At 40.3% G+C, this 13,081-nt stretch overlaps 1 protein-coding gene and 1 non-coding gene across 2 annotated transcripts in view; one reads left to right on the top strand and one right to left on the bottom strand.

Annotated features, from left to right (window-relative positions):
* The window catches only part of LOC118810061 (cilia- and flagella-associated protein 46), a 64,175-nt gene that overhangs the window by 35,355 nt on the left and 15,739 nt on the right, over window positions 1-13,081 (bottom strand). The window contains 14 exon segments of the mRNA XM_036573579.1: window positions 146-286; window positions 3,518-3,699; window positions 4,014-4,167; window positions 5,549-5,732; window positions 5,996-6,137; window positions 6,228-6,315; window positions 7,405-7,570; window positions 8,286-8,417; window positions 8,814-8,935; window positions 8,937-8,996; window positions 9,216-9,326; window positions 9,972-10,115; window positions 12,305-12,536; window positions 12,626-12,838. Of these exon segments, the coding sequence (XP_036429472.1) occupies window positions 146-286; window positions 3,518-3,699; window positions 4,014-4,167; window positions 5,549-5,732; window positions 5,996-6,137; window positions 6,228-6,315; window positions 7,405-7,570; window positions 8,286-8,417; window positions 8,814-8,935; window positions 8,937-8,996; window positions 9,216-9,326; window positions 9,972-10,115; window positions 12,305-12,536; window positions 12,626-12,838 (2,071 nt within the window).
* On the top strand, window positions 6,695-6,765 carry trnag-gcc. The gene has a single exon. It is a non-coding gene; the product is annotated as a tRNA-Gly (tRNA).

Below are 13,081 nucleotides of genomic sequence, written 5' to 3'. Positions count from 1 at the left end.
AGGGGGGCATTTTCCAAGACTGATGTGTGCAGAAGCAAGGCTTAAATTGTTATAATTTATACATTTATGTTTGCTTATTTTAGTTTGGGGATTAATAACGTTTAACAGTTTTTAAAAACAGGCATTGCGTAGGTAAGGGCCAAACCTCTTTTGACTTTTTGCCTTTCTCCTTTTCTTTCTCTTTTTCCTTGTCTTTTTTGTTGCTGGCTGCTGACGCAGGTGGAGCCATGACAGCAGGATTCCTCAGCTCCTCTTTAATGACTTCCTGTGCTGATTCCATGGACACCTGAATTAAAGGCATATGTGGAGAAGTTAAATTCATTTAAGTGATGCACCTTGAAAGCTTTTGTAATTTAACAAAGCAAACCATGCTGTTTTCATTGATTTAATGTCTTCAATTGGTACACTATGCTAGCAGCAACCCGAATATTTACCATTATAGTAAAGTATCGTAACATTATTAGTCCAATCTGTAAGCAGCTGAACCCAATGGGCACAGTGGATTTTAAAGGGCCCCAATCCCACCATTTTTGGTATTTTATTTCTTTCCCCTTGCACTTATAATGTTTGTATGTTTTGGTTGTAGCAAAAACCACTTTTTTTACATAAATTTTCCAATCTCTCTCTTCACCCCTCTCTCTTTTTTTCATGATGTGGGCCCTTTAAATGAAACAATGACTATCAGGTTACTTTTCTGTTTCTCAGCACCATGTATCCCGACTTGGCTGGTCTGAAGCTTATTCGGGCCCATTCCATCAGCTTCTCAAGCCCTCGGAGAGTCCACCTGCAACCAACCTGAGACTGACTAAGTTGTGACTGTCAGGTCATCTATGAATGCCCTGATGGGTGGTTGGCATTGGGCAGATTTTGTCTTTGGCCCTACATTCTGGTTCAGCCAACGTTTTGCGAAGTTCCTCCCCAGGGAGAACACGATCACTGAGACTGTGCACCCTGTGATCCTCCCAACCTTGATCTTGTTCCAGCTGATGTAACTGCTCCAGAGAAGACTCTCAGCCTGAAGTTACTACAATAGTCGGCTATGAGAGCTCTAATTCTGCTGGGGACGTGATGTTTGACCAGTGTGAGCTGCACTGCCTTGTGCGGTACAGAGCCATATACATTCACTAATGTCAAGCCACAGCACTGACAGGTTATCCTTGTTCTCCCTGGCCTCTCTGATAAGCTTTGTGACCACTCCTGCGTGTTCCAAACATTCTGAGATGCCTGAATGCCACCCTTTTTGGACTGATGTGTCAATAAAGCTGTTCATTAAGAAGAAGCTACAGAGATGGCTGAAGATGACACTGAAGAAGTTCTCCTCCTTTGGGATCCAGACACCTTCGGAAACTCATCACTGGTCCGGAATCTTGCCCCTTCTCCAGATTACTCGCAGGATCTCCCACAGGCACACAAAAAGTTTTGAACAGTTCTTGTAAACCTTGTTTCAGGTGCTGTTAGGTCTTTGCAGAACCCACTCTTGCTTTCTGGGTGACCTCCTGAACTTTGCTCAGCTGCAGCTTTGACATATCAAACTGCACGTTTGGTTCAGGATGGTTGATCGTGGTGCTGCACTCTCCTAGCTCCTGCTTTCTTGTTGGATTGCGGCATGTTTGCTTCAGGAAATGGTCTAGTTCTTTTTGTAAGCATACCAGCCTGCAACTGCGTTTTTGTCCTAACAGCTCTTTGTGAAATTGTAAGGGTTGGCTATGAATGTAGCCCGCTTATGGGCTCTTTCGCGGCGATGCCTCCAACGCCACTCTGATCGATGTAGCACAATGATCGTCTTCTTCAGGATGCATGTCAGTTGGGTCAGGGCTTTGCACTCTGCCTCCCCTGCTTGCTTTTACTGGCACCTTAGGGTCTTCAGCTCCTATCTGATTCTTCAAGTAAGGGCCCCCATCAGTTTTCCCTTGCTCTTCTCCAAATCTTTCAGAGGCAAGGTTCACAGTGATTGCTGTCACAGCTCGAGGTTTTCTGTCAAAATCTCCCCTACGATTGCATAGCAAGTCTGTTCTACATCATTGTCTAGCTGGTTCCACAGTGATGCCTTGTTAGCCGCTGGCCATTGGATCCTTTCCCTCTTGGACTTGATGCTAAGGTGAGTTATTTGCAGCACTTAGGGTTCTGCACACTGTGGGGTGACTCCCAGCCTGGCTCATCCTGCATCTCACCAGGATTATGCTTCCCTGTGTGCTGTGCCACTCCTGTATTCACTAAAAGCCTCATCGTAGATGGATGGATCTTTAAGCCCCATCCATTCTTACAGATCTTGCCACAAATACAATGCTTGCTCATTGTCCTTCGGGTATTTCAATATCATACACCCTCCTCCAGGCAACCTTTAAATAATTTAGACTTTTCCAAAAAGGTCAACTAATGTCCGACATCTGCTGTCCAGCTGAATATATTCTAACAAAATTAGTGTTCAGTTAAATTAATGAATTAAAACTTTATGCTGGTCAGTGTGAACAGCAAGGAGAGACAACTTTATAGGAAATATGCATTCACAGTAGAGGCGGGAGCAAAAATATCGTATCATGATACTATCGTGACATTTTCACGATAAACCATATTTTGTTTTTCTGAGGTTTGATAAGTGGAAACAGAAAAAAGCACCAATAGTGCCACATTAAAAAAATTGAGCAGAATCATTTTTGAATCAAGTTTTACATTGTTTCCACTGAAACAGAAGTAATCATGCTCTCAATAAGTACTGACAATATCCATGATATGCACAGAAAGGGGTATTGTAATATAATTGATGACAACAAAATAATGTTACCATTGCCCACCCCTAATTTGCAGTATCTAAATCTTTAGTGGGCGTGCTAAAAATAGTAAACTACTACTATGTACAAAAGCAGATGAAAAAGTGCAAAACCAAATTACTAACCAAATGTACTTTTTACCTAAACATGGAATGATCGAACAATAACAAAACTGAAACTAAATGAAAACAAAGAAAGGTGTTCCAAAAATATGAATAGGCCATGCACCACAGTGCAAGACTTACTGCTTACAGTTAAGCTGCCAAATGCATTGTGCACGCCTTTATACCCTATGAGCGATTACAAAAATAACTACAGTTGTCACTGTACCAGGCTAAGCAGTGAAGATTAAATGAGAAGAATCTGCATCATTCCATATACAAGAGTAACAAACGCCTTTTAAGTACTGTAAACAAACAACACGCTTTAATGACAGCAGCTATACTTTTGGGGAAAATCACTTTTGCACTCAAGCTCAGAGATCACTGCAGTGCAATCACCCATAAACCTTACTAAAGAAACTGGAAAATCTTAAAATGGGGTGTGTAAAATGGGGAATGCTGAATAAAAATATTTCTATAGGGTTCTCTAAAATTAAAACTAACATTCCATACATTTCAAATCCAATGTGCTGCTGGAGTAAAGAATAAAAACAAAACTGTGTCACTCTCCAGTTACTTATGGACTGCACTGTACATCATGAACACAAAAAAGAAAAGCTGACACTCCTTAGAGTCTTGTGTCTTCACCTTCCAGATCTGCAGCACAGAGGAATACGCCAGGAGCAGGTACTGCTGGTGCTGAGGGGTTACTCTGGACTCAATGAAAGCCAGCAGCGTATGTGCTCTCACTAGGCCGTCGAGACGCCACACTTCCCTCAGCTCAGATAGACAGCTGACTGGAATCACCCCTTCTGGCTGCCCAGAGGTCTCTAACAGGAACAAATATGCTATTAGAGACAAGTAAGAGACAGAGTAGATACGAAACTGAGAATGTTCAAATTAATTTCTGGATTACCAACAAAGAATGCTCCGTAAAGAGGATTAAGGTATTACATTTCATTGCAAGAATCTATGAATCTAGTTACTGAACTTGTTTCAGCAAGCTTCAGTTTGTCTCTCTGCACACTGATTCAGCTATACTCCAGGCCACCAAAAGATCCACATCATGAGAACTTTCACATGATTTTCACATCTGCATGTGTATTAGCCTGTATTATCTCAATAAATAGATTAGCTAGGTTACCAAGGCTCTGGGTCATGTTAGTAGTGGCGGAGAGAAGGATGTCTATGGCACTCTGAATCTGCGTCTGTGCATCAACCACAGGAAAATTACTACAGTACAGCCATTCCCCAAATTCCAGCAGAAAATCCACCTTCTGCCGCTGACTACTGGCACTCTAGAAAGAGACAATACAATGTAAACATCATATGCTTGCACAATGTTAATAATAAATAATATACACCTCAACGCAAGGGTACTATAGTCTACACCTGTTTGAGTTAACTGTATGTAGTCCACATGAATGTCCAGCAGGTGTCATTACATAAATGCACATGTTGCAATGCAAATTCTCTAAACTGTGGCCAAGTCACGTTTTCAAATGAAGATCTTTGAATCACAAGGCTACATTTGAGATTTGGATATATGTTTAAACGATAATTGTATGTTACATATGATGATATTTTCTACCCCTAGAACTGGAACAGAAAATGCTACAGAGGCTATTTCCTAGTATACCAAATTTTCAGTACTTTTTTGTAAACACAATGTATTTAAACATAGTAAAAGTAGCTCTGCCAATTCAAAATAAAAGTTACATGGAACGTTTCAGCCTGGACTGCTTTTTATCAGAACAAAGGTCATCAATCTTATCAGTCCTATCAGTTCTACCAGTGCTATCGTTCTTACAGGCACAGTAACAAAAACAGCTTGACTAATAAATATGTAGTGTGTGCAATATAATCAATACTTCATGTGCAGTACTCTGTGTGCAATATCCCATGTTCAATACATGTGAAATTTTCTTATAGTGTAAAGATTTTTTTGCTTTCCTATTTATGTTTACATTGTTAATTCATCACCATACCCATGTGCCATATAATCAACACATCTTGTGCACTACTCCACGTGCAATATTCCACGTACAATATGTAAAAAAATATTCTTATAGTGTACAGATTTCTTTGCTTTTCTATTCATGTTTTATATTGTTAATTTTGTGAAGGAGAAAGTTGATTTTTTTCATCTTCAGTATTATATATATTGTCTATATAGTAATAAGTAACAAACTGTAACCGTGTTAAGTAATTAACAAGGTTAATTACCTTTTTTATTCATTCTCTTTGTGTTACTTCTTTTCTTGAGTGCCTTGCTATCCCTGCTGTAGCACTGTGGATTTCCCCACTGTGGGACTAATAAAGGATTATCTTATCTTAATTCTAAATAAACTGAGATTACAAAATGTTCATGTAAAAAAGAACTATAATTGGCACATATGCCTGTGTAAACATCATTAGTGGACCAATATTCTACATCTCCATTTCTATCAATTCTCATTATTTGACATAATTGAAAAACAACAGCTGCCTTTACACTGTGGTCAAATTTCGTGCTGAACAGTCAAGTAGAAATGGCCCAGACTTGCATGGAATGAAATCTCTTCACATTAAGTTAGACTGAAAGCTAAGAATGTTTTTTCCTTCTCCTATACAGCTACCATGTTGGAGATACAAGGTTTTTTGCCTGAGAGTGAGGACATGATGGTATTTTCTATGCACCTTTAGGGTGCTGATGGCATTCTGGTAGCAGGCCAACTGTTGCTGTGTGTCTTCGACGCAGAGAGCCACGCGATGCCACATCAGAGCACAGGCCTGCTCTCCCTCTTCTTTAAACCTCTGCATATCCAGCACAATACTCTCTCCTAGCTTAGCCTTCGCCAGCACCCGCTGCTTATAAAGGAGTCTGCACACACACACACACACACACACACGTATAAAAAACAGTCATGCAAGTAAAGACATACATGAGCAGAATATGACGCAGACACAAGCACAGCGCTGTCTGGCTTGACATTTCTGTTTGTCCCTGTCTTTTCTGTTGTTTATCAACCATATGTCCCTGTAGGTACTAAGCACATTCCTACACCTACTGTACACATATGTTAATAAAAATACATTATAAGAATATCCCTTTGACTTGTATTTGCCCTGGTCATATGAACTCACAGTCTCTGTGGGCTGCGGGGCATCTCTCTGATGGCCCGGTCCAGGATCTGCAGGCCACTCTTCCAACTACCACTGTCAGTATAGATATTAAATAGTACACTGTACATAGCTGCCCTCACTGCCAGGTCATCTTCAGCCTTACCTATAGAAAGAGAGAGAGAGAGAGAAGCCGTGAAGGATCGTAAGAAAAACAGAGTGAATGTGTGTTTGAGGTTATAGCTCACAAACTCACAATTATTCTTCTGGCTGAAAACTGCCGTATTACTTCTGCCCCATTTATTTTGAGATCTCACAAAATAATGCATACTTTGCAGCAGCACCCCCCCACCCCCCCGCCCCCCATACCCCCACCCCCCATACCCCCACCCCCAAACCGGGGGTCATGCCTGTCCACCAGCATTAACACTCAGCAGCCTCAGGTGTCATTTGAATACCGCAGGCAGAGCAGGGCTGAGAGCAGACGAGTGAGCAAGAATGGACAGGAGAGCGAGAGCGGCAGGCAGAAGAAGGTAGGGGGAAGGGCAGAAACATGGGAAGAGGGGGGTCGTAAGGAAGGAACAATTGTTTGCTTGTCGCCCCGGTTGGTGTGAGGCACAGCTCTCTAAATCTTTCAGCTCCTCCCCCAGCTTTTGTTGATGTGGCAACAAGACGTGGTACTTCCTGCTTAAAGTCACATGCTCCTTCTTCCCTTTCATGTCAGCATTGGTGGTTCAGTGGTAGAATTCTCGCCTGCCACGCGGGAGGCCCGGGTTCGATTCCCGGCCAATGCAGTCAACTTTTTTTGTTTTTTGGTGTTTGTGCTATTACACAGGAGACACTGCCCATGTGTTACAAAAATCATTTAAGACATTTAATATTTAACTTTACTTTTGAAACAATGAAGGAAAGCAATAAACTGTGGTTTTCTCTGAAGAACGTGACCACCACAACACACTGTGGTGACTGCTTTCAGTCTCTTTTCCACATGACTGGATATGACATATACACTTCTACTCACTGTCTGTTTCCAGCGCTGAGGTCAAAGGCTCTGTTCGCGTTTCCTTCTCACGTCTTTCCTGTTTACAGAGTAAAAGTATCTTTTATGCTGCCTTTTACATTATTGTTATACTAATGCACAATGCAACAACATCTGAAGGCTCATAAATTCAGTTACAAACTATTAATCTTGGGCAATGGGAAGTGGGTGCTAATAAAACCAACACTAAAATACTTGCTCTTTAATGCTTAACTTTGAAGTTTTGCAATTACAATTTAGCAGATTATTTAATAGTGCAAAATCTACATAACCATTCTGATCTGTTGCAAATTATTAAGCAAGATGGATGTGATCTGCACTAGCATATAATTACTATATAATTAAACAGGGAGTTTAGCAACTTTTAAGCTAAGGGAAAAGCCATTGCTCTTACAGTGCCTGTTTGAGGGCAGGTGTTGGTCAGGGCCTTCACAATGAGCTCCAGTGGTTCTTTGAGCTGCTGTCTCTGCTCAGGACTGGTTAGAAGAGGAAGGCAGGCATTCCAGTAGTGCTTGGCTGCAGACCCACACAGAGACCAGCTACCTGCCTGTTCAGCAAGGCTACAAACATAGCATAACACAGTGGAGGATCTAATAACTGTATGTTAATGAATAGAGTGTAAACCACAAGAGAAGCATGGAGAAAAGGCTGTGATAACAGATTGTGCACTGACATCTTATTAAATACTAATTAAGTTGTTTCTTTTCTGGTCCAAATTTTAATTCAGTTTAATCAAGGTTTATTGCGATTATACATGTACACTGTATAACAAAATGTCATGTACATATAACAGACAGCTACAATGTAATACTGTTTCTCCCAATGCCCCAAACATAGCTATAAAAATACAGTCGTATGCAAAATTTTGACCCTGGTTACAAAAAAATTGTTTTATTGATTTTCTAAGCGTTGTTTTTTTGAAAATAAGTACACATCTGTTACAGAAAATACACTTCTGCACATTGTAATGCACAACTACTATTTATTTACTGTATGTAACATAATGGGAAAAAAACATAAAATGTGCATTTTATATGTATAATATATATTTATATATATTGTTTGTCTTTTTTCCTATCTTAAACAAATAAATTGGCAGCAAATAAACACAAATTGTGCACTTAATTTGCCAATAAAAATGCCATATCTAAGTTTATTCCCTGTAGAGAATGTGTGAATGTGGTGTGCTCAAACATTTCCATGCAACTGTATTTGTCAGTATAAGGATATAAATTGCTCTTAGTACAAGGATTGAGATGGACTGAGCAGACAGACCTGATGCTAGACTGGAGCATGGCGAGCGCTGCTGTATAGCTTGCAGGATTGCCAACACACTTGTGGAGCATACTCAGTCCTCTTAAACATGCAGAGCTGCTAAGCATCTCCTTCACTGTTCTCACACTGTACCTTCACACATATAAAGTCATTTTAGTTTACAATCAATTGCATTACTCAAAATGAATCAGTGTTTTAACTAAAAACATCTTTAAATAGCTGGTGTATTAAGATAATGATGCGCTATCTGGCTCTTCATGACTTGGATAATCTGTAGAATTTAAATACTGCTATAACATAAACTGATTATATAACAAACACTGCAAATATCCAAACTATGCCAGGCAGTCACGTTTAATGGGGTATCCTTTCATGACCACCTGCAATACTTCTTTCCTGTCTAAAGACTATTAAATAAAAGACTTTCAATTTAATGTGTTTGAGTTAAACCTTTAGACAACTGCTGAACTTTATAGGATCATATTCTTTTGCATATCCTTTCTCCAGTCTTCTGGTAAAAACACTTACAGGCTGCACGCTGTGACCTTTGCCTTATGAATGGCAGTCTCCTTTAGTTGCAGGGCATTCTGTGTGCAGGTTATAACCAGGTCATGATCGTGGCTCTGGTGGGCAAAGCGAGCAAGCTGAGACCCACACATACAACTCCACCACTGGATCAGACCACTTGCAGTCAGATGCCATTTGCGCCAGCTGAGAGACAAACAGAAACAGAGAGAGAAAAAAAAGACATGGAATTTTGGAAATAATGATATAGATAAAAAAGGTAGACTTATAGGAGGCATAATCGTCAAAAAGTTTTTAAAAAGGTTTAAACTGCATATCAAAACACAACTCAACAGCTTGAGAAGACATAGTTAGTGAGATATTGTAGATATAAAACTACAAGTTGAATGGCCATAGTTCTCTTACCGTTCCAAGACTAGGTATGGTGAACTCCATTAGTCTGGGATTACTATTACACAGCAGCATCTCCACTCCAACCAGCACACGGGACATGGCTACCACAGCCTCATCTTTACTCTAGGGGTGCCACACAGACATTTACTAGCTGACCTTACTGAATTAATTTTTTTTATGTTTAATGTCTCACCATATTTTGTTTTCACAGTCTGTCTATACTGAGCCCTTATGCAGAGCAACGTTTGTGCTGGTCTTTCTTTGTGAATATTCACAAACATTAGCAATATTCATGCAGCACTACAAATGATGCTCAGCAAAGCAGACTGATCTACTGTAACGTTAAGATGTTGCTGTCAAATGAATTCCAAACACTGAAACTATACACATGCTGAGGGCATTATTAAATTCTGTTTAATAATTCAATTGCTGTGTCTCATTTAAGAGGTGGGTGGAAGTAGGTTAGATTACTAGTCAATTATACAAGCTCAATTTAAACCATTCTCTGAGTCTGACTGATAAAAAACTCACTACATTATTTAAGAGGTTATTCGATATATACAGCACACTCAAATTAGTTTTACATAAACACGTGTAATACTGTAACTGAATAAAGCTATGCATGTACCTAACATTAACTTTAGTAATGAAACTGCAATATTTTGGCTCCTTCAGTTCAATTAACGAAGAGAAATGCGTCATCATGAGGACAAGGACCAAATGTCAAACACAATACACACAAAGAAAAAAACAAAAACATACACACACCTCATCGTCAGTGTCGAGTTTCTGTCCAATCTGCTGCTGCAGCAGGCGTTTGGTATTCACCCATGTGCTGATGAGCTGTTTCCTCACCATGATGGGCACCCTCTCTTCATTCCCATTGGACAGCCTCAGAGCATAGTCGCACATCTACAGCACAAACAAGATATCAGCATTCATCTATCCATCCATCCGTCCGTCCATCCATCCATTCAGAAATACATCCCTAAATACATCACTCCTCTCATTTATTTTATCCATCCATCACTTTAGAACTGCGTGCACACAGCCATTCATCCATCTTTCCTTCCATTCGCCTCTGCTGTGCGGCAGTATCAGCAGACCCACTGAGAGTCTCCATACTTTCAGACTCACTGCCTCTTATTCTCATAGCATCGAATTTTTCAGCACATATTTTCAAAAATTAGAAAGGAGGATTCTCTAAATCTACATGGAATGATACACAATTATGTCTATTAAAGCAGACATGGAAAGGGAAAAGCAATAAAGTAGTTGCTGATGCAATAAACTGTGAAATTGCATGGGGTGTTTGCACACGTAATTTCACTGGAATGCTGCTAGAGTGTTTGAATGTATAATTTCATTGGGGAAGTGCATCTTCCTTGATATGCATCTTCTGGGAGCTGAGGTAGGCATCACCGCACCTGGAGATCTGCCTCCAGGCTTTCACAAACCCAGTTAATTAAGATCTAATTAGGTCCAGCTTATTAACATCCTGAATCTAATTAATAGAACTCTAATTAATTTGATGTTTTGTATGGGTTCTGAGTAACATCTGCTAAGCTGAATTCAGTATTAAAACACTGAGCAAGGAACAAAGTCCTGTGCAAGGCTAAGCACCATATTCCTGTCCCACACACCTGAAGCTGTACAAGTTTTGGAGAACTTCCCTGTTCTACAGTGCATGTACTACAGCACACTTCAGCTGAGGTGCACTGGTGTGCTTTGTTCCAGTCTGGGAGAACCTGAACTCAGACAGATGGCTGATGAAGGCAGGACCTAAAGGGCCTATGATCTATTCAGAGCACACAAGGTTTTGCACTGGGCAGTCCTCCAGGTAAGCTCCCGTCACACTGTTACCTCCAACAACTTTGGAGCTAACAAAGTTAGTGTTTGCTCTGAATGAAACAACAATAAAATCAGACTTTGCAGCTCAGCTTGGCAAGGTACACAGCCTGAGGAGAACTGGACTGCATTATTATCTACAGAGTTAAAAGGAAATTCCTTTGATGAAAAAAATTCCGCATAATTAAATTATTAGGATATAAACAAGATTAAGTGAAATGCACCATTTTTTTTTAGATCAAACCAACTAGAAACCACTAGAAAAATATCACATTAAATAAATACAAATTGGCTGCCTTAGGCCTGATACATTGTTTCATGATAGTTTTGAGATAAGATTTTGGCCTAAAATATATATAATCAATTCATGGCATAGAGGTACATGCAGAGTGTTGTAAGGCATAATAGTGTCAAAAGAAAATGTATTTACCATTATTTTACCATTATCAACATTACATATTAAAACGTATAGGTGTTTGGATAGTAAATAAAATGACTATATTTTAGTTCTGACATCATAATCACTGGTTCCCATCACCACAATTGTAATAAGCTCCAAGCTTATTTCACATCAAACCACTCTCAATGACTTTGCTCACATCTTAATGACTGAATTCTGCAGAAATTTTGAAAAAAAAAAAAATCAGTGATTCACCTTTTAAGAGAAGGGCCATGAGAAGGGCCATGATAGTAAGAGAAGGGCCATGATAGTAAATCAGGTGACTACTCTCATGATATTATCTTGAAGATGTTTCACCAATTTGCTAAGGGCCTTCAGTGGCTCAAGTGAATGGTATTTAAATCTCTGCTAGAGATTAAGTTAAACCTGATGGTGATCAAGTTAAACGCTGATACACTTACAACAGAAATTGATCATTTTGCTCCTTCACCATGCCAAGTCTAGGACCACCATCACTAGCAGAGCAGTCCTTCATAGCTATGATGTCATTACAGTGTTACAGCAGTCTGGAGTTGTGACTTGGCACGAAGGATAAAGACGTTATGACAGCAATGTAAGCAGCTGATAGTTCAAGGATTTTACAGCTTGACAGAGATGGCCATCTTCACAGCTCTTTCAAACCAACAGTCATCTCCATTCAAAGCATGCACATTGTTGTCCATAAATAGTATGCCTTGGCCTCCTTCAAGGACTACAATACACAACTCAGTGACCTGTATGACTGAAAGCCTTTATAAGCAAGGGAAGGGGAGCTTCACTCACACAAGTAATCAACTCAACATTCCCCTCTCACCTCTAAAGCCTTCTTGATGTCCTGTACAGCAGCTGCCTCCAAAGTAAGGAAATGGGTAGAGCCTGATTTCTCTGAGACCTTTCCTCCACCTTTTTTTGCCTTGTCAGCCTGCTGCTGCATTCCACCTTTTCCACTATCTTGCTCCTGTTTGATCTGTCCAGATGTCTCACACCAAGGCTGGATGATACCCTGAGCCACAGCATCACACAACAAGACCAGAAGCACCACCTCCCTAGAGAGACATACTCAGTGCAAGAGACATACATAATAAAACAATTCTGAAAAAAAAGCTTAAATCAGGGGTTGAAGGCACTGCCTCACCCAGCATGGCCTGTCTGTCTGAGTAGCTCCACTAGTCGACTGAATGTGGCCAGGAGAGTGCTGTGTCCCCGCATGGCCAGCAAGTGGCTGTTATAGTTCCACAGGTACACAGCTGCGTTAGCCATGATCCACGACTCCTGAATTTCTGCCCCCAATTCAGCCCCTCGCAGGAAATTAGCTGTAGCATAGGCTGACAGCTCTCGAATCCAATCACTGTGGACAAAAAAGGCAGAAACACAAAGAATGAGACATAGAAGGAGAGACAGACAAAGAAAGAGAGAGAGGGAGAGAGAGAATGAGAACCGAAGAAACAATGATATGGGTTAGAGAGGAAGACAGTAATCCTCTAGTGTCCTCAGCTCAGGGCTGACGAGAGACAGGATGTGTTGTTTAACATAAGCAAAGGGCAAAACACAACATTAATAGGCACTTGATGCTGTTGACTATGCAATTAAC

Source organism: Colossoma macropomum, unplaced genomic scaffold (genome assembly GCF_904425465.1).
Source record: "Colossoma macropomum unplaced genomic scaffold, Colossoma_macropomum, whole genome shotgun sequence".
NCBI classification, from domain to species: domain Eukaryota; kingdom Metazoa; phylum Chordata; class Actinopteri; order Characiformes; family Serrasalmidae; genus Colossoma; species Colossoma macropomum.
The sequence above is the reverse complement of the archived record's forward strand: the minus strand, read 5'-3'. Positions and strand labels throughout refer to the sequence as shown.